This window comes from Bidens hawaiensis, unplaced genomic scaffold (assembly GCF_021521415.1).
Source record: "Bidens hawaiensis isolate Kalapana, Puna unplaced genomic scaffold, B.hawaiensis_p1.1 tig00020885_1, whole genome shotgun sequence".
Taxonomy (NCBI): Eukaryota; Viridiplantae; Streptophyta; class Magnoliopsida; order Asterales; family Asteraceae; genus Bidens; species Bidens hawaiensis.
The window spans coordinates 28,723-49,480 of NW_027493212.1; the positions used below are offsets into that span (position 1 = coordinate 28,723).

Consider the following 20,758-nt stretch of genomic DNA (forward strand, 5'->3'; position numbering starts at 1 on the left):
CTCTCTCTTCTCCGGTGACCACACTCACGCCAGCCTGGATTTCCGCGCTCGCGCCCGGCTCGCGCCCCGGTGGTGTGGGGTTAGCGCCTGGGGGCGCGAGCGGAGGGGCTCACGCGCCCAGGCTAGCGCCCCACACCCCTCAGCCTAATAGTTTCCAATAAATCAATAATAATGATATTGATATAATAACGGACGTGTCACAACCTGGTACTAAAAGTCTAAAACAGCAGCAATCGTGACCCTTGTGTCAAATACTTTTAGTCAAAAACAGCAGCGATCGTGACCCTTCTGTCAAATACTTTTAGTCAAAATCTCTTTCTCTTATTACTCCCTAGTTAGCAAAACATATATATATACACAAACACTCATATATATATATATATATACTCTCTCTCTCACACACACATACAAATAACAATTTGCAGACACTGAAACTGAAACCCTACGCTCACGTGTAGCCTCATCTCCCTCTGCTTTCACAATGGCTGCGATTGATCCAACTCGTCGGTTTCTCAAAGATGTCAAGCGTATTGTAATCAAGGTAATCAACTCTTTATTCAATCAATTTCATTTTTTGATTGAAATCGATTTAATTGCCACTTGGGTTTGATTCATTTCTTAAATTCATACGCTTAATTTTAATGGGTGATGATTAAATTCGAGATTGCATTTTTCGATTTGGGTTTTTGTTAATTAAGTGATATTCATGCAAAGGTTTAAATTTTAGTTTTAATAATTTGAGCGAGTTCATCAATTTGGATCGGTCTAATTTGTTATTGTATGTTAATTAATCGGTGTGCTTTATCTAAACATTTGGGAAATTATTATTTTGCTTCTGGTTTTTTTTTTTTTTTGATGATTTATGTGATTATGTTATACATTGAGATTTAGCATAAGTCTTACACCATATAATTCACCTACTAAAATTAAAATACCAAGTGTTTTTGTAGCTTTTTTATGAGGATTGAAAAATATATTAGTTTTTATGCAAAATCAATGAAAATTACTTTTGGTATTATTTCTGGATGTACATAAATCTTAATGAATTAGGAAATTGTATACACAATTACTTTAAAGAGATTATAAAGTTGCTCTTTATGCAATTCCGAGTATTAATTGGAAGAATGAAATGAATTGTTTTTGTTATAGTGTCCAGTATTTGATAAATATGGAAAACGTAATGACAATTATGAACTGATAAATTTTATATTAAAAGGTAGGGACAGCTGTCGTCACCAGGGAGGACGGAAGACTCGCGCTTGGACGACTAGGAGCTCTCTGTGAGCAGGTATATATTTTAGCAGAACACGTTCTAAAAAATATTTTTTGTAGAATGTTTCGAATTTTTATGATTATTAAGTTATGTACTTTATGTTATATTCTAAATGCAGCTTCAAACGCTAAATTCTCAAGGATTCGAAGTTATCTTGGTTTCATCAGGTGCAGTTGGTGCTGGTCGACAACGACTTAGATACCGAAAATTAGTCCACAGCAGGTTTATTCAGTATTTACATGATGTGACCGCAACATAAACTATATTATCTGGTTTAAAATATTAATAAATGTTTATTGTCTTGAAGCTTTGCGGATCTTCAGAAACCACAAGTTGAGCTTGACGGTAAGGCGTGTGCAGCGGTAGGACAAAACGGTCTTATGGCACTTTACGACACATTGTTCAGTCAGGTTCGATTTATTTCTTTATTTTAATTTAATTCATGTCACCACATCTTTAACTTTTGTTTTAATGAGACGCTTAATATTGTGTTTGCAGCTGGATGTGACATCAGCTCAGCTTCTCGTGACTGATAACGACTTCAGAAGTCCAGAGTTTAGACAACAGCTCACCGAAACCGTGGATTCGTTGTTGTCTTATAAGGTTATTCCCGTATTTAATGAGAACGATGCGGTTAGTACTCGTCGCGCTCCATATGAGGTATGTTTTCATTAATAAACATTTCCATGTAAAAGTTTCATTAATAATAATAATGGTAATAATAACGTGTACTTATGTTTTATTGTCGCGACACGCGTATTGTAGGATTCTTCCGGAATCTTCTGGGATAACGACAGTTTGGCAGCTCTCTTAGCATTGGAGCTAAAAGCCGACCTTCTTGTTTTATTAAGTGATGTGGACGGTCTCTACAGTGGCCCTCCCAGTGATCCACAATCAAAGTTGATTAATACATACATTAAGGAAAAACTTGAAAACACAATTACTTTTGGTGATAAGTCAAGGCTCGGACGAGGTGGAATGACAGCTAAAGTCAAAGCTGCGGTTTATGCTTCACAAGCGGGCATTCCAGTTGTTATAACCAGGTATGCATATGATATTACATTATTATGATATTATGATCCTATTTTTTTCATAACAAACTTTTTTTTTTAAATGTTTGGAAGCGGGTTTGCGGGGGATAATATTGTGAAAGTGCTACAAGGCCAGCGTATTGGTACTTTGTTTCATCAGGATGCGCACACGTGGGTGTCGAACGGAGAGTTGAATTCGCGTGACATGGCGGTTGCTGCACGAGAAAGTTCTAGAAGGCTTCAGGTATTATTATGAATTGGTTTGTGCGCGTGTTTATGATATGTTTTGATTAGTTATTGACGTGTTTTGATTAATGCAGGCGTTGTCTGGTAAAGAAAGAAGTAAGATTTTACTTGATGTAGCGGATGCGTTAGAAGCAAATGTGAAAGTGATTGTACATGAGAATGAAGCTGACTTGGTAGCTGCTAGAGATGCGGGGTATGAAATGTCATTAATTTCTCGGTTGGCTCTCAAGCCCGGGAAGGTAAAAGTCATTTTGCTTTTAATTAACTTTCTTTTTTAATTTATTTTACATAACGCGCACAGCATATTATTATAGGTATCTAATCTTGCAAAAGCCATACGTGTGCTTGCAAATATGGAAGAACCAATCGGACAAATATTAAAGAAAACAGAGGTTAGGAATTGACATTTCGTGCTTTACTTTTTTATTTCGTTTATTGTGTTTTAATAACTATTGTTTAATACAGCTGGCAGATGGATTGATATTAGATAAGACATCATCTCCTTTAGGCGTCCTTCTTGTTATCTTTGAGTCTCGGCCAGATGCGCTAGTTCAGGTATATTAGTATATATGTACAATAATATCTTAATATTCATTTCACTTGCAAGTTGCAACTATATCTTTCAATTATATGCAAGTGTTAAATTTTGTTACAATGTGAACAGATAGCATCACTGGCAATACGATCAGGGAACGGGCTCTTGTTGAAAGGGGGAAAAGAAGCAAGACGGTCCAATGCAATCTTGCACAAGGTCTTTTTTTTTGTATAATTTAATCAGTATATTTCTTTTAATTTTGCTAATATTTTTTATTTTTTCCAACATTATAGATTATTACATCCGCCATACCAGAAAAAGTTGGTGGGGGATTAATTGGACTTGTGACATCTAGAGATGAGATTCCTGAATTGCTTAAGGTTAGTTGTATTATAAATTTATAATAGCTCTCCTCTACGTTAAGTATTGGTAATAATAATAAGCAATTTTATATCTTCATCAGCTTGATGATGTCATCGATCTCGTGATTCCAAGAGGCAGCAATAAACTCGTTTCGCAAATCAAATCTTCAACAAAAATTCCCGTTTTAGGTCACGCTGGTAAGACGAAAAAATGCTTTAAACTTCTTTCTATAGGAATATAAAATATAGTAAGATGTGGAAAACCTTTTGTAACATTATAGATGGAGTTTGTCATGTTTATGTTGACAAATCTGCTGACATGGAAATGGCAAAGAAAATCGTGTCAGATGCAAAAACCGATTATCCTGCCGCGTGTAACGCTATGGTATCTTTCTTTTTGGAAAACTGTATACACTCCTATTAATGATATTTGTATTTTAGCTTATTTTGCTCTTTAAAACCAGGAAACGCTTCTTGTTCATAAGGATCTGTTGGATAATGATGGTGTTAATGAGCTTCTTATTGAGCTTCAAACTAAAGGTGTTAGCATAAACGGTGGTCCGCGCGCTAGCTCGTTGCTTAATCTTCCAACCGCACCTTCGTTTCATCATGAGTACAGTTCACTGGCGTGCACCATTGAAATTGTGGATGATGTGCATGCTGCAATTGATCATATACACAAGCATGGAAGGTAATATATCTTTTTTACTCAAAACTATTTATTTATATCTTATAGTAATTATTACTTATTATTGTTTTAATGTGTAATGATTAATTTTACTTGCAGTGCGCACACTGATTGTATTGTAACACAAGATCAGGAAGTTGCAGACGTCTTTCTTCGTCAAGTTGACAGGTTCTTGTTTTCTGGATAATAATATTGATCAAACTTTGAATAATGCATAATTTAATCATCTGCTTGGTTTTATTTTGTAGTGCTGCTGTACTTCACAATGCAAGCACAAGATTTAGTGATGGGTTTCGCTTTGGTCTTGGTGCAGAGGTAAGTAATTACATTTCTACTGGTATCACACCGTATCAGTATAGGGGTTAAAATTAGCCAATCTGAGCCCAAGCTTGACTAGGCTCGAGCTCATCTCGATTGACTTACAAGAGCTCTAATACTTTCTCTAAAGACTGAGCTTGGTTAGTGAGTAGTTTTCAAAGCTCGAGCTCAACTCATTTGTTGTTTACATATTAATTAATTTATAAACATTTTTAAATATTATAAATATATCTAATAGTTTTTATACAAACACATATATAATATATTAAATCAAATTATATAAATAATAGGCTTGTATTGGCTCGTGAGCTAGTTTTAGCTCGATACGTGAAGCCTGGGCTTTTTATTAAACAAGTTTTTTTAAGCTTGAGCTCGGGCTTGGCTTGTTTATTATTACTATCTAATTTATATACATTTTTATTCTTTTTATATGTATACATCATAATTTTTATATACAACATAATATATATATTTATATATTTGTCATAGTTTTATATATAATAATAATAATTATTATTATTATCATTCAAACATATATTTAATATATTAAATAAAATTTGTATAAATAATAGGCTAGTTTAGGTTCGCGAGCCAGCTTGAGCTGGATAAGTGAAGCTCGGGCTCGTTTATTAAGCATGCTTATTTTTAAGATCGAGCTGGTTTAAGCTCGGCTCGATTCAAGCTTTTAGCGAGCCAATCTCGAGTAGTCACGAGCGGCTTGGCTCGTTTACACCCCTATTAGTTAATAATACATACATACATACTAATGGCTGGTTGACTCTTAACAGGTTGGTATAAGTACTAGCAGGATTCATGCTCGTGGGCCGGTGGGTGTTGAAGGATTGCTTACAACGCGCTGGTATATCATTGTTCATATTTTAACCTTTTGTCTACTTGCTAGAATTAAATACAATAACCGAAGTGATGTAAATGTGCAACGTTACGTTTTAATTTCAGGATTGCTAGAGGAAGTGGACAAGTGGTGGATAATGATAAAGGCATTGTGTATACTCACCGTGATCTCATTCACGAAGCTTAAGTAATGAGTAGTGGTCTTGTTGTTGCGTTGTCGAATGTTGTAATGGTATATTAAATGTGTCCGTGACTTAAACGGACCGGATGGGTGGGTGATTTGTTATGATTGGGGAGGGAAGAAGGTGGTGTTTAGTATCGGTCTAATTGCTTTTTAGCTATTCATGTTAGAACTTAATTAGAAGCAGTAATACCATATTCTGCCCTGGTACCATTCTTCTTCTTAGTTTTGACTTCTAAAATTCAAACGTGCAAGTAAAATAGTGATCGTGTTAGACCAAAAAAACATCTAGTAAATTGTGGGCCAACCAAGTAGGGTCATTCACGAGTCAAACCAAGGCGAGCCAACTTAAGCTTGCCTTATATTTTATTCCGACCCAACTTGGCTCGGCTCAGGTTTTAAACTGGGTTGAAAACTTGAGCCAGAGATCGACTCAGTTTTTAATCAAGCTAACTCGGTTTGGCTTGTTTTAAATGAATTAGCTTTGTTTGATTTCGGCTTGGCTAGACTGTTAGGAAAAGGTCTTGATGCAAAGTAAACTAGATAATAAGATTAAATGCAATTTATTCGGGCTGTAAAATGTTAACAGTTTGACTTAAATACAATGTTGTAAAACTTGCTAGGCGGTCTCTAGGCAGCCGACCCCCTTGTAGGGAGTACTCGGCTTGTACTTGAACATGATAAATATAACATAAATTAATTATTGGATATTATATATATGTTAAGATAAGCATAATTCACGTCAAAATAAGCATAATTCATATAAAAAAAAACATAATTCAAAATATTCACGTTTTGATGTTATTTTTAATTTTTTACTAAAAAATAACAATTTTTAAAAAAAAAATAAAAAATTTGTGGCCGAGTTGACCTTGGAGGTCGAGTACTCCGACTTTTGACCGAGTTGGATCTTGGCGAGTAATGGTGGCCGAGTTGGGAAAATGCGGCAACGTTGATGTCCGAGGACCTTGGAATCCGACTTTTAAAACACTGCTTAAATAAGGTGAGTAGATGAGTGAGCCAACAAATGAGCTAACGAGTGAACCTTGGTTTGAGCTCAGCTTGGCTCGGTTCATTTACAAACCAAGCCAATTTTGAGCAAGCTTTTTTTATCGAGCTTCGAAACCCGAGTTATTTGGACAGACCTATGAAAAACCGCATCTTAAATAATCGGTTCGGTTTTTAAAAACTTGAGTAACAAGTTACAGGTCTGTCTGTTTTTTAAAGCAGCAGGAGTTTTTAGAAAAGGTCAAACTAACCTAAGCCACAAACCAATGGTCACAAAGTTGAATGTTCTGCAAGAGACTGCTGAGAAGTCAAAAGTTTATGTAAAGTTGGTGATGGTCCAAATCTGTTGTCTCTAAACTCTTAAAAAATTAATAAAACGTCATGTTTGTAGTTTAGTCATCTTCCACTTTGATTAATCAAACAGGAACAATTGTTTTTGCATGTTCTTTAGAATGTTGTAACAGTCTAAAATACCAATCAATCCTACATAACATGTAGCAACATCCAACTTCCATTCTTGAGTTAGTCAATTATCCAAACATATAGATAGAGATGAAATCGTTGTTTGGTAGTCCGGGGAAGGTCAGTGAGCTCGTTTTGAGGACCGGTCAGTGTTTATTTGCTGCTTGTTCACTTGCTGTCATGGCTTCTGCTTCTGGCTTCTCCACTGCTACTTCCTTCTGGTTTATATCTCTCTAAACAATCATACAATAATTTATAGTTTCTGTTATTATTTGGAGTATAATTGTGTTCTTGTTTTGTGTATTTGCTTTCACTTAAAACATCTTGTAATAATAATATGAAGTAATTGTTGTTGGTTTTAGCTTTTTGATTGCAGCAATGGGACTCCAAGTATTGTGGAGTTTTGGGCTAGCTTGTCTTGATATTCATGCTCTAAGGTTAAAGAAAGACCTACACAATCACGTCGTCTTAAGCCTCCTTGTGATCGGCGACTGGGTTAGTACCTTGATATAAACTGTTGCTAGAAAATGATTTTAAAATCTGGAATTTGATATTGATGCAATATGTAAGCAGGTGACTACGATTCTATCACTTGCAGCTGCTTGCTCATCGGCTGGAGTCATGGTTGTGTTCATGAAAGACACAGATATATGCACCAGATCACAAATCACATTGTCGTGTAACACGTTTCAAGTAGCCGTTGTTCTAGCTTTTGTTGCATGGTTTCTTCTTGCTGTTTCTTCATATGTCATGTTTTGGCTGTTGGCCAGTATTTGATTTTGACTTTAAATATTGTTTTGTTGAGTGTAAAAGTATGAAACTTCTTTCTTACCGAATTAACGTATATTTAAATTTACCGACACACCAGACATAACACATCTTATAATGTCTAATGAGGTCTTTACACCTTACAGAACAAAACCGAGAAAAAAAATAAAAAATAAATAACATATAAAAGAAACATAAATAAACACACATTATAGAAACTATGTATTGACACAATCTTCAGTTCTTCACATCACTATCTCTGGCTTCAAGATACTAGCTTTGATCTCCTTATGTGGCAGTACCACACCACCGTTACTGTAAACCTCGTCACACACGTGCACATCTTCTCCAAGAATCGTCATATTCTCAACCCGGGCCCACTGGCCGACAGTCGAATGCCAGCCAATAATACTACTTGATATACACGCGTGTTTCTTGATCCGAACCCCACGCATCACGGTACACCTTGACAGCCTGACACTCGACTCCACAACGCAGCCCGGCCCGATTGCAACATCGGGCCCAATCAAACACCCTTCACCGATCTTTGCACTTTCGTGAACCAAAACGTTGCCCACAATGTGGGACCCGGTAGCCAATTTAGATGAGTCATTCCTTCTTAACGAGTCGAGGTACAGCCTTAAACCCATGATGTAATCCTTGGGTTGACCAATGTCCATCCAGAACCCGGGTAAAACCATTGCATATAATAATTTCTCGGACGCGATTTTTGGGAACGTTTCTTTTTCAATTGAAGTGGGCTTGAGTTCGATTCGGTCAAGAACAGATGGGTTTAATAGATAAATCCCAGCGTTAATCTTGTTACCGACAAACACTTTCGGTTTCTCAACAAATTTTTCGACTTGCCCAGTTGACTCTTCCATAACCACCACACCATATTTTGAAGGCTCATCCACCTATACATGTAACTTAATTAGAATAACATCCAAAATTGATTACAAAATTAACTCAAATTTACCTTGGTCACCATTATAGAAGCTTCACCACCATGGGATTTGTGGAATGCAATCATCTGCTTCAGGGGATATTCACTGATGACATCACTGTTGAGAACGAAAAACGGCTCACCAGAATTGTCTATTAGCTTGTCTCTAGCTAAGGCCAGGGTCCCTGCGGTTCCAAGTGGCTCGGTCTCTTGTGAACATGAGATTTTAATACCGAGTTTGGTCTCAAAATCTTTCAAAAAGTTGAGCATAAGCTGCATAAAACATAAGATTATCAAATTCTGTTGTGTTTAAAAGAAAGAACAAAAGGTTTAAACTTTAATTACCTCTGGCTGATAATTGATAGCAAGAACCACTTCTGTAACTCCATCATCATTCATCATCATCGTACTCAGTATATCCCACCAATAGCAAAGCTATGGTAGGGTCTGAGGAGGGTAAGATGTAGACAGCCTTACCTCTACCCTATAAGGATAGAGAGGCTGCTTTAGGTGAGACCCCCGGCTCGATAGTAGTTTTGCATCAAGCCTTGGACATAAGGCACATAGCACTCAATCATCGGGACACCGGCTGATCGGTGCATGTACCCTTGTCTTTCGGCTATCAACGCCACTACATGATGCCTGATTAACCGTCCGTCACTTTTAACGTTATTTTCACGAGATTAGTAAAATAACGTCAAAATTAGTGCAATTTCACTTTTGCCCACCCGAGGGTTCACACATATATACATCATATGTGCGCACCACAAGCAGGGCACACTTCTGTAACTCCGATAGCCTTAAGAGCCTCAATCTGATACAGATCATACGCATACGAGATTGGTTTAATAAGTTCTTTGATACAAGGTTAGTTTTACAGAATATGAATATGCACCTGGTGAAGGATCATGGGCTTATTGCCAAAATCAACGAGCGGTTTTGGAACACTGAGAGTTAATGGTCTCAACCGAGTTCCAAATCCTCCAACAAGAATAAGTGCCTTCATATTGTAACCTTTTGCTGCAAAACAAGAATAATCAGAAATTAGTGAAAGAATGCAATATAAGAGCATACAAGAAAGAGATTCAAAAACCTTTAATTTAAGTGCTAACAAAAAGAAAGATGAAGAACATATATAACACTATGACAACAACGCTATATAAAGCTGAAATTTGTAAAATGACGGTGCTTCGATTGACAGGTGTATATCAAATTCGACACGCGTACATTGCATTTCAAGAAGATGATAAAGATTTGAAAATCATTCATGAATGAATTAGGTAGGAAATATAGGAGAGTTAAGGCCGGAGTTAATATGCAACAATCGAACTTCCCAACAAGCATTGCCACATGAACAAGATAGCCTTGCTGGATAGTGGATACACAATCAAATTCCAGATACGCAACTGCCTGAATTCGATTACGTGGCAAGAAACATTTACTTTTTATTTATCTTTTTCATTACCATTTTTAACTATAACACTGAAGTAAATAGCAATATAGAACTTTTGAAGAATTTTGCAGTCATGTATTAAATTTTTAGACACTCAAATCAGACAACTGTTAATAGACAACACTGCAAAACAAGAATATCATAGTCTTGGTACCTAAGCAGGCTGTACAAACCACCGCAAAAATGAAATTCTGTATGATCACATTGCTTATTGATGAATGATAATTATGGAAGATGGAAGAGCTGAATCAAGAGCCAGATGACTGATGAGTACCTTAACTAGCTACTGGCTAGTAGGAGTGTACACGAGCCAAGCCGAGCGCTGCTCGTGAGTAGTTTTTCAAGCTCAAGCTTTATTTCTAGTGCTTGAGCTTGCTCGGGCTCGACTCGTTCGTTATTTATTAACAATTTACTTATATTTAAACTTATTTATTCTATAATTTTCAATTATATATTTTACATTCAACATAATATATATTAACTACTTATTTTTCATAAGTTTATATATAATAACAATTATCATAATATTTTATATTTAATATGACTAATAAAATTTATATAAATAACAGACTAGTTTATGCTCGCGAGCCGGCTAAAACTCAACAAGCGAAGCTTGGGCTTGTTTATTAAACAAGCCTATTTTAAGGCTCGACCTCCGCTCGGATCGATCTTTTGACGAGCCGATCTCAACTTGTTTGCACCACTACTTGCTAGGTTAATTAAATGTATTGTACATTACTAAAAAGAGGTAAAAGCTAGCTAAAAATGGTTGACTGATTCTTGTTTTCTCAACTGTAATCATCAGATAATTAAACCCGAAACATATTGATCCAATTGAACGTAAGCCTGTAACATAATAAACTCAATAACTCACCAGATCTAACTAAAACACATCAAAATCAGCAATTACAAACACCGATTCAAAAACCCAATTGCCGTTAATCAAACCCACATTGTTCAATTCATTCAATTCACATTAATCAAACCATATCCAAGATTCAAACAATAAAACAAAGGGTTTACCTTGATCACACTTGGAATAGATTCAAACCCAATTGAGGATCCTAAATCCACTCTCTTTCCAATCAACAAGAAGCTTCTGCAGTGATTGTGATTGTGATCTGTGAATACATATATACACGCCTGTATATGCGTATGGTATATTCCCACGTCACAGTGTGTGAAACATGAATGAGTGACAAATTATCTGACCTGGAATATTTATTTTATTTCTTTTTTTAAGGATAATTAGGAATATAACTTTTACTCAACTTTTTTATTTCTTTTCCCATTTTAACAAATCTGTTTCTAGGATATTCTTTTTATGTATATTACTATTATTTTTATATCAAACAAACAAACAAACGTATTCCTTAAGATTTTATCGGTAGAGTAAGGTCTAGGAAATATAGGATAACTATAAACGTTACCTCTTTCGTAGAAGATAAAAGATTGTCTTTAAAAACGCCTTGATTATTTTTGCTATTGGTTTTTTTTTTATGTGTGTTAATAAGTTTGTGTACTATTTTTGTTTTTACTTTTAAATAATTGTGTTGATATGTTTTAAAAGTTGTGTAGTATTTTATTGTTAAGTTATGGTAGACGTGATTCATGTGTTTCTATAAAATTTTATTATATTCAAGTGTGAAATGATTGGTGGTAGGTGGTCACTTCTTTAATCTTTAAAGATCTAGATTAGACGATTTATTTAGTTGTAGATAAAAAGGTTATATCATATAATAGAAGTTATAGATTTAGTATATGGACATGAGTTATATGAGGTGTAAAATGTGATATGTGAGTTTGTTATGTATGTGACGCGTAGATAGTAGAACTTTTATATTTTATGAATGTGGTTGTGATGTAAGCTAGAATGAAATGAGTGGTTATATTATTTATTAATAATAATAATAATAATAATAACACTTACATGACCATCACGTCCACTCGGACTCTTAAATCTCTAATCTCACTCATTCACAACATAGGTGTGGCGGTGTTATGCGCCCTTGGCGCCTACATGAGAGAGGCTCACACCATCCATCAAAACACATTTTTTTAACAGAGAATCTCATGTGTAAACCCACATTTTCAGGTCTATGTCCAAAGTCGACTTGGCCGCTTTGAGACCATACCCCCCTAATGTGCGGAAACCTGATGGAATCCGTAAACCCTCGCCCCCTGTCGTGAACCTCGGATTAAAGCCCTAATTCGTCCCTTCACCCAGATATCTTTCGAACCAGCCTAAGTGATAATCAAACCTGAATCTCCACATTTGAAGGACACCCCTCTTACCACTAGACCAACTTCTTATAACATCCACCAAAACACTTGACGTACATCGCATGATATATATTTTGAATCAATGTTGTTTAATGTTAAATCATCATTTGGTATCAAATCAATTTCAAGTAACTATGTGTTCTATATTTTCACAAAATGATAGAAATAATAACTACTCGTATAATTTATAATGATGTTTTAACATTCACCAAATAGGATTAAATTCGAACCATAAATAATGCTCGAGATTTGCTGGTAAAGTTTGTTAGCAAATCAATTAAAGAGATTTTTCAGACTTTATTAGTTAAACATTTTGTTCTCTTTTCTTTTTACCAATACAACATTTATCTTGGTAACAAAAAGAGCATACCATTAATAAGGTTTTTTTTTATCTTTTTCTTTTTCTAAATATAATATAAAAGACCTTTTTATAGTTTGCAAAAAAAGGTAAAGTGATATCGGTTGTAACTAAATAACACATGGATGGAAGCTGACAGTTTTTGCATAGCGAAAGCCATGTTCCACGTGTGACAGCTTGCAATATTGTCTATATTTCCCACTATTATAATATACATTTCTCCCAATATTTATTGTTTAAATAATAAAAGAGGAATAGCACCGTCCTTCAAATCGATACAGCATAGTCAGGTTTCTGTGCCAAACGCCCAAACTGCCACTTCATGATTTTAAACCAGCCAAACCGAGTTCGAGCTCGCTTAATTCAAATAATCAAGCTTGACTCGTTTAACTTTAAGAATAAAAGCTCATGCTTTAGCCAAACTCATTAAAACTTTATTTCAAAAACTTGAGCTCCTACCGTAAAACAACTTTTAAGTTTGATTTAGGTCCAACTTGTTTATTATATATAATAATTCATTTGTGTTTATAATTAAATTTTTATAGATTTATAATTTTATAGAAGCAAAATATATATCGTTTAAAAAATATCTTAACTTCATATATAATATTAAATATTTTGTAAATACATACTTAATATATTAAATGAAAGAAATATAAAAATGATAGGCTCGTTTCAAGCCTGGTTTACTGAAGCTCTAATATAAACTCAAGCGTGAACTCGAGCTCATTTAAATTCGTTTTATTATGAGTTTTTGACGACTCAATGTCGAGTAATGAGTAGTGTATAATGGACTCAAGATGCTCGATTCACTTTATGATGTCTAGTTTCCACTTACAGATCTTATTTAATGTTATAGATCAGTATATTTTATTGTATAATATCATTCTTGTCATTTGTTTATTAGAAGTGGTGGAGATGGTTGGAATCGGCCAAGCTCTGAACATTGAATTCATGTGAAGAAAACATAATGTCAAACGGGATAACGTGTTGACTTACTTTATTTTGACGATGACCCTTATCCAAGTTACCAAGTCGGTTAGTTTCTCACTTCTTACATAAAGGAATAAAGTCAATTTTGAAATTAAAGCAAACATAAAATGGTCAAGTCAAGATGGGTACAAATCGTATTACCAACATAAAGGAAGATCGTACTAATAAAATTTGTATATTTCTGAAATTGGAATATTTGTTTTCTTAACTTTTAAACTTAAATAAATGAATGGATGTTTATTATTATTTATTTTTATCTAATGGTATTGTTAGATTCAAGTGGCACATTGGAAAACAAACACACAATGCACAAATGAATTCAACACGCATAAACGAGAAAATAATGGGCCTACTTTAATTATAAAAGAACCTACCCGAGTGCCCGCTCATCACTCCATCTTGTCGACCCGAAACTATAATTCTAAACCCAAAGCCCTCGTCAATCTTGATAATATCAAGTGGTCAATATTCATTTCAACTGATTAAATAGATAACGAAACAGAACCCGGTTAAATTTAAACCAAGTTAAATAGTTATATATTCAGTTTTAAATCGAATCGATTTAGGTCATTGCTTTCGGTTCTAGAAACTCAATTTGGTAAAAATGGTGTAACACAATTAACGCAAAATCAAACTGATGAACACTTGTTTTATTGAAATTCAAGTTTTTGGGTTTTGCCAATTTTTAATTTGGTTTAGCTATGATTAGTAACCATTAAGCTAAAAAAATATTCAAACCGAGAAAACCAAAACCGGTGTGGATTCAATGGGCCCTTTATCTGAATCCAGCAAACAACATTGTTAATCAAGTAAAATGGGCCTCCCATTAGCATTTAACTGCGTTAGTGTAGCCCCTTAGACAAAAACAACATTGCTAATTGAGTTAGAAATATTTGTTGGGCTCTTACACATTTTTCTAGTCCAAACTCCAGTCCAGACCACTTTCATAACCCAATAGAGCCGGCACTTTGCAATTCCAATTGTGTTTATCTACTTCGACTTCAATTTGAACGTTAAGAAGTTTATCTATAAACTACTTTTGTATTTTTAAATTAATTATCAGATTTTGTATTTTTAAATAGATGTAGTAGTTAACACTAGTTTTGTATTGGATAATACTCTTTCTAAGATAATATATTTTTTGGTTGAAGAAACAAATTTATATTAATTATTAGAAACAGTCCATTACTTGTCAGTTTTCCAATCCAAGAATATTTTGTTACACTAGCCTTTTATTTCGAAACCTCCAAATGATATTACATTTTATTTTTTTTAGTATTGCAAAACCGATCGCAATGGTACTGGCCAATAAGGTATTTGCATAAATTTGTTATCAAACGAAACGAAAAGACAAAAAGAAAATTATAATAATAATAATAATAATAGATTTTACTAAATTTGTATTAAATTATTGCCAAGATTTATCATCTAACAATCTTTATATACAACCAAATAAAATTATAACGCAAAAATTATTATTATTGTTATTTTAGTGTAGTAAAAAATCGATGATTATGATTCATAAAACAAGTCAAGTTAATTGATTTTGATTAAATAACGAAGAGTTAACTTGACTCTAGCTACCTGTTTTAAAGGTTATATTTTTTTAATGATACATATTTTAACCTATTATCTAACTTTCCCTGTTCCATTAGCAGCCAGCCTACAATATCAATTGAAAGTTTGAAACTACAGTATTCAGGTGAAATATATTAAACCATAAAGTGAAATAAATAATCCCATTATTATACCAAAATATTTAATATATTCACATCAAACTAAAATAATCACCGTCAATATTACAAAACAGACTTTAAACAAAAATCTATAACAATTAAGAAAATTAACACGTTAACATCAACATATCTCACACGAAATTAATTCCAAATTTCTTATTCGTCTATACGTATTTAAATCAATATTCAAAAGTCATTTGATATACTTTTTATTTAATGTTTCAATGGTGGCGATGTGAAGTAGCCATAAGGTGGAAACCAATGCTCCTTAGGTGGCGGCGGCGGTGGTGGCGGAGGATCACCGCAGCCACGACAGTTCACCGGACGGGTATAAAACGCTTTGCACTCCTTCTCTTCACGTTGTTTTGGTCTATCCGGAATACAATTCTTTTTGTCATCTTTGTCCTTTAATTTCAGACAAATCTTGGGCTCACCCTCAAAGTAATTATACGAGTATGTGAAGTTTTGTAACCGCGGTAACGAGCAAATGCTATCCGGAATGTCGCCTGAAAACTTGTTGTGTGCGATATTTAACTGCTCCAAGCTCTTCATTTCCTCTATGCTTTCGGGCAATAACCCGACAAGTGAGTTGTAACTCACATCAAAGACTGTTAGGTTTTTTAATGATCCTATGTCGGATGTTAAGCAACCACTTAAACTCACATTTTGTAGAATGATCTCATTTAATGTTTTAGCCATTTTCTTGATGCTTGAAGGCAAACAACCATTGATTTTGTTGTTAGCGAAAACAATAACCGAAACCGGAGAGTTTCCTAGGTTTTTGGGAAAAGTGACTTCGAATAAGTTGTTGTTGATGAAAATGGCGTCGAGTTTAAGATCATATAGCTTCGAAGGAATGCTGCCATTAAATTGGTTGTAACGGATGTCAAGAAATTTGAGAGAAGGAAGTGAAAGCACGACTGACGGGAAATCACCAGAAAAGCGATTGTTACTTATGTCAAGCTCATAAAGAAGACGCAGTTTCTCAAAAGACTTTGGTACTGTTCCACAGAACTTGTTTGTATTTATGTGGAACAGTGCCAAGTCAGTGAGCAATCCAAGGTCTTCTGGGAGGGATCCCGAGATATTTCCATGGTTGAGATCGATACCAGCGACTGTGGTAACATTTGGATCTTCTAAAGAAGGTGCACAAAACACTCCGGTGTAGTTACAAACATCATAACCGTACCAATTTGAAGTGAAGCCTCGAGGGTCCTCGGTTATTGAATGTTTCCATGCTAGGAGAGCAAAATAGGCATTTTTGAGTCTTGGGTTCGGGGGAGGTGTTGCTTGATAAGAGAGGGTTGCGAAGAAAGATAGGAGAACAAGAATGGCGAATTTGCGGTGTGAGAGTAGAGTGGTCATATTTAGATTTTGATTTGGTGTGATTAATGAAGAGGAATGAAAGTATTTAAATGGAGTTTAGGGTTGTGTTGTTGATATAAAACCTAAGGTGGTTGAACATCGATAGTGACATTGATACACACAACTACACCCACGAGCCTTATTTTAACAGTCAAAAATGTTCTAAATACATATATAACGGTTTATATTTTACGATGTCCGAATTGTAATATTTTTAAATATGTTATAATCATTTGAAATAGTCTTATCAATGAAATATGATAAGGATACTTCCAAATTGTATAAATAAGCAACCCGTCCACGAGGAGTATAAAAGTATAAAACTAGTTACAAAACGTTTGATTTAGGAAAGCGTCTAGGACTAAGTCATAACAAATATTATAAAGTCTTTTTCTCACTTGTCATTGGTGGAAAATGGAAATTGGAAATATTACTAAATTAACTAGTGGTTAGAAAAAGCAAGTGGATAGAAATTAAATAATTGGTTCAATATTTAAAAAGAAAAGTCTGCATAATGATAGTCGTTTAATGATGCATTTTTATAATCATCAAACATTTTTAAAACATGAGTTTAATTCATGAAAGATCAAATTCATACATTTCTAAAGGAGAATGAAACCTTAACAAGCTTAAACTTATCCTTAAAGTGGTTTTAAAATAGAAAAATAAATTACTAATTGTAGATGCATGAATATATAGTTGATATCATGGCTTTTTTTAGGTAGAGATCAGGTTGGTCATGTGAGATGACACGGCCAAAGGGACGCGCAAACCTTCTCCTTTTTTGTTACTTTATTTTTTTTAAATGTGTATTAATATCTCATAATATCTTTATATTGGTAAAATATATCGATACATACTTTAAATCGAGATAAAGTGTTTAAAGAATTTTCTGGTTTTTACTAACTGACCGAAAACAAATTAGTCTACATAAGAAAGCTATTAAATACTAACAGTTAAACTAATTACAAAATAACTAACATGAACCATTCGTATCATATAAGACTTCATTATGATCAGACTGGTTTGAGACCTTCATTTATTTTATCTGGTTCACTCAATAAGCTTCACCACATATTGGTCTCCCTAATGATTTCTCGAATATTATTTGTAAGCAGGTTGAGTCATGAATTCTTGACTTCGGTCCCACTAGACATATGATATCTGATGCATTTATTGTATGTATACATGATGTTGCTCCATATATATTAGGTTTGGAGAAAGTCATTATTGGTAACAACATCACACTATATTGGCCATGATTCCGTTTATCACATCGTACTCTTTTGCTTAAAAGTGTTTTATTGTTCCTGGTGTAACTAAGATTATGCCAATTACTCAATTTGTCATAAATAATTATGTTGTTTGAGGCATCCTTTCAATTCATTGTTGTCTTATCTTTACCTTTTAAACATGTAAAATAAGTTTTTGAATAAAAGTTTTAAATCATGTAGAATACCGAATTCCACTAGATTGTCATTGCCTTACTTTGTCACTTGATCTACTGTACCAAAACGTATTGTGTATTATATTTTGATGCATGGAAATTATCACCCACTATCTCTCGATATGTCTATCGTTACTTTATATTCTTCTTGGTGTTGATAATTTCGAACCGTGTTCACAAGTTGATGAATATGAAATGACCTAAGTTGACAAGTTGGTCAAGCTGGTTTAGTTTCCTAATTGTAATATGATTATTATAGTAATGTCTTGGTCACCAAGTTAAAGTTAAATTATAAACTAGTTGCGTGCCCGCGCGATGCGGCGAGGTATGCACGCAAACATGACATTGGATGTGTAACCGGTGTTACTGTCTCTGTATGTGCATGACTTCATAATAATACGTGTGTAACCCGACGATATTATACTCGTATTGCGACATTGAAATCTTAACCGGTGTTAGTAAGCACGTCACACAACGATTGTGCACGCTCAGTCACGAGTTGGTGCGCACTTAACGCTACATTGAACTCGTCTTGACCCGCAACCTGTTCCGCTTGATAATTTTCTAACCGAAATTCTTTATGACTCGACTCCTTTCAACCCAAACCCAACCTGACCCAAACCAAATTAACCTTTTTGTATCGACTCATTCCAACCTTTACCTTTTAGACCCATGACCCGAACGGCCGAACCCGGCCGATTCGTTTGCCGATCTTTAATAGTAATCACGTAATATGTTAAGTTTTTGAATGAAAAAAGTATATCAATACCATACTCAAATTAAAGAGAATAAAATACTTATTTTAATGGTATAATGTTTTTTTAAAAAAAAATATTAGCGTGTGAAAAAGTTATAAACGTTTAAACGTCGTCAGGGTAGTTGGTTTAAAATAAGGGGTATATATGTAACTATTATATAAATTAACAAAATGTGATTAATGTTAAAGGATCAAACTTGTATTTATTTTTGAATAAACTAAAAACAAACCGTAAGATTTTGTTTTTGCTAAAAGACAAAATTGTCAAAATACAAAATTGCCCCTAACATGTCTTAATTTTATGCATTATACTTTGTACTAAAAGCAACAAGTTTGGTACCTCTTAAAATTTAAGAGGTCTATCACTCATGCTTTATATATAGTATAGATATAGATATAGGGCTTGATTAAAAGTTTTAGAATTTGGATCAATAGAGAATTATTATAACAAATTTTAAGTCATTTTTCTTTTACAATAATAACGTGTTTGACTGATCTTGTGCATTGAAGTGGTATAAGAGCTTGGTGTAATCGTGGCCCAAGCTCGAGGTACCCAAGATTAATATAAAGATCTACTCGCCGTATGGAAGCATGTTGCGTTGTCGTGAATAGATCTAGGGCTAATCGTGTTTGCCAAGGAGCGATCTACAGAATGAGATCTGGGGTCAACAGATCAGAGACTCCAAGAAAGATCTAAGGATTGTCGACCGATTGCTTGAGAAAGCCACGCCAAATCTTTTTATATTAGTTCTGGGAACCGTAGAACCAAAGTGAGCCATATTTGTTGCCTAAGTTAGTGACAAGAAGACCGTTGTTTTATTTTCTTGGTTAAACAATTCAAATTTTGATTTCAAATTAGTGATCCAAAGACATGGATCAAGAACCAAAGAAGATCAATAGCTGAAGAACAAGAAAAAATCAAGTTACAGTTACGGTTCCGAAATTACGGGGATGATTGTTGGTAATTTCGGACCGTGTTCACAAGTTTGTGAATATAGAGGGACCTAAGTTGGCAAGTTGGTCAAGCTGGTTTAGTTTCCTAATTGTAGCATGATGATTATGATAATGTTTTTTTCATCAAGTTAGAGTTAGATTATAAATATAGGGCTTTCAAAGAGATATGTAAAATTTTAAACTACAATAAGATTGGAGAAGAAGATAAAGGTTCATAACATGTTGATTCATCTAGTAGGTTTATTTATATAAGTTCGTGAGATAAATATAAATTATGTGTAAATGATCAACATCTAAGGTAATTGGCAATGAATATAGTGCATGATCTGATATGATTGGCTAGAAATCAGCTACGGTGATTTTTTGTCAACTTTTGAATGCTTAGAAAGTTGGATACCCCCGGACGAGGATTCAACCTAGCTAGATATAAATGTCAAATCAAAGCATATTGTGGTGGTTTGTGAAAAGACCTTCGTATTAGCCTTCTAATAGTTTTAGTTTAGATACCTAATTAGAACTTTATTGTACTTTTGTGGCACTCGTCGCTAATCGTATATGTTGTCATTAGCAATGAAACCGCTAAAGGCATATACGATCAAGTTAACAAATTCACCATCTTGAACATCTTCTACCCAAAGGCCAAAGTTACTATATTTTAACTTATACTCCCTTCATCTCATTAAAAGTGTCATGATTTGAAAAACACAATGTTAAAGGCAGATTGAATATTACCTTTTTTATT

The 20,758-nt window shown here is 34.3% G+C and overlaps 3 protein-coding genes and 1 pseudogene across 3 annotated transcripts; 2 read left to right on the forward strand and 2 right to left on the reverse strand.

The window, feature by feature from the left end:
• The first annotated feature begins 361 nt into the window (after window positions 1-361).
• Window positions 362-5,697, forward strand: LOC143561901 (delta-1-pyrroline-5-carboxylate synthase-like). The gene is made up of 19 exons (XM_077049866.1): window positions 362-541; window positions 1,217-1,288; window positions 1,392-1,495; window positions 1,581-1,683; window positions 1,772-1,933; window positions 2,039-2,316; window positions 2,398-2,548; window positions 2,625-2,789; window positions 2,865-2,942; window positions 3,016-3,105; window positions 3,215-3,301; window positions 3,379-3,465; window positions 3,549-3,645; window positions 3,729-3,832; window positions 3,912-4,138; window positions 4,235-4,303; window positions 4,384-4,450; window positions 5,242-5,312; window positions 5,411-5,697. Exons 1-19 carry the CDS (start codon window positions 482-484, stop codon window positions 5,490-5,492), a joined length of 2,154 nt encoding a protein of 717 aa, XP_076905981.1. The 5' UTR covers window positions 362-481; the 3' UTR covers window positions 5,493-5,697.
• Window positions 5,698-6,843: 1,146 nt separating this feature from the next.
• Window positions 6,844-7,740, forward strand: LOC143561883 (CASP-like protein 5B1). Its single transcript, XM_077049849.1, has 3 exons — window positions 6,844-7,177; window positions 7,319-7,451; window positions 7,530-7,740. The coding sequence occupies exons 1-3, from the start codon at window positions 7,047-7,049 to the stop codon at window positions 7,731-7,733; spliced, it is 468 nt and encodes a 155-aa protein (XP_076905964.1). The 5' UTR covers window positions 6,844-7,046; the 3' UTR covers window positions 7,734-7,740.
• Window positions 7,741-7,921: 181 nt separating this feature from the next.
• Window positions 7,922-11,198, reverse strand: LOC143561902 (mannose-1-phosphate guanylyltransferase 1-like). The gene is made up of 6 exons (XM_077049867.1): window positions 11,147-11,198; window positions 9,566-9,684; window positions 9,449-9,484; window positions 9,016-9,042; window positions 8,704-8,943; window positions 7,922-8,641 (listed from the first exon to the last, which is right to left on the reverse strand). The coding sequence occupies exons 2-6, from the start codon at window positions 9,674-9,676 to the stop codon at window positions 7,970-7,972; spliced, it is 1,086 nt and encodes a 361-aa protein (XP_076905982.1). The 5' UTR covers window positions 9,677-9,684; window positions 11,147-11,198; the 3' UTR covers window positions 7,922-7,969.
• Window positions 11,199-15,532: 4,334 nt separating this feature from the next.
• LOC143561884 (leucine-rich repeat extensin-like protein 6 pseudogene) lies at window positions 15,533-17,071 on the reverse strand (annotated as a pseudogene).
• Window positions 17,072-20,758: the final 3,687 nt, after the last annotated feature.

Excerpts from the sequence above, each read along its gene's own strand:
- LOC143561902 (XM_077049867.1), bottom strand. The coding sequence starts at position 9,676 with ATGAAGGCACTTATTCTTGTTGGAGGATTTGGAACTCGGTTGAGACCA. Across the intron at positions 9,485-9,565 it reads AGCCCATGATCCTTCACCAG|ATTGAGGCTCTTAAGGCTAT; the intron begins GTGCATATTCAT and ends GATCTGTATCAG. Across the intron at positions 8,944-9,015 it reads CTATCAATTATCAGCCAGAG|CTTATGCTCAACTTTTTGAA; the intron begins GTAATTAAAGTT and ends TGTTTTATGCAG.
- LOC143561883 (XM_077049849.1), top strand. The coding sequence starts at position 7,047 with ATGAAATCGTTGTTTGGTAGTCCGGGGAAGGTCAGTGAGCTCGTTTTG. Across the intron at positions 7,178-7,318 it reads TCCACTGCTACTTCCTTCTG|CTTTTTGATTGCAGCAATGG; the intron begins GTTTATATCTCT and ends TGTTGGTTTTAG. Across the intron at positions 7,452-7,529 it reads TCCTTGTGATCGGCGACTGG|GTGACTACGATTCTATCACT; the intron begins GTTAGTACCTTG and ends ATATGTAAGCAG.
- LOC143561901 (XM_077049866.1), top strand. The coding sequence starts at position 482 with ATGGCTGCGATTGATCCAACTCGTCGGTTTCTCAAAGATGTCAAGCGT. Across the intron at positions 1,934-2,038 it reads CTCGTCGCGCTCCATATGAG|GATTCTTCCGGAATCTTCTG; the intron begins GTATGTTTTCAT and ends CGCGTATTGTAG. Across the intron at positions 5,313-5,410 it reads GGATTGCTTACAACGCGCTG|GATTGCTAGAGGAAGTGGAC; the intron begins GTATATCATTGT and ends TTTTAATTTCAG.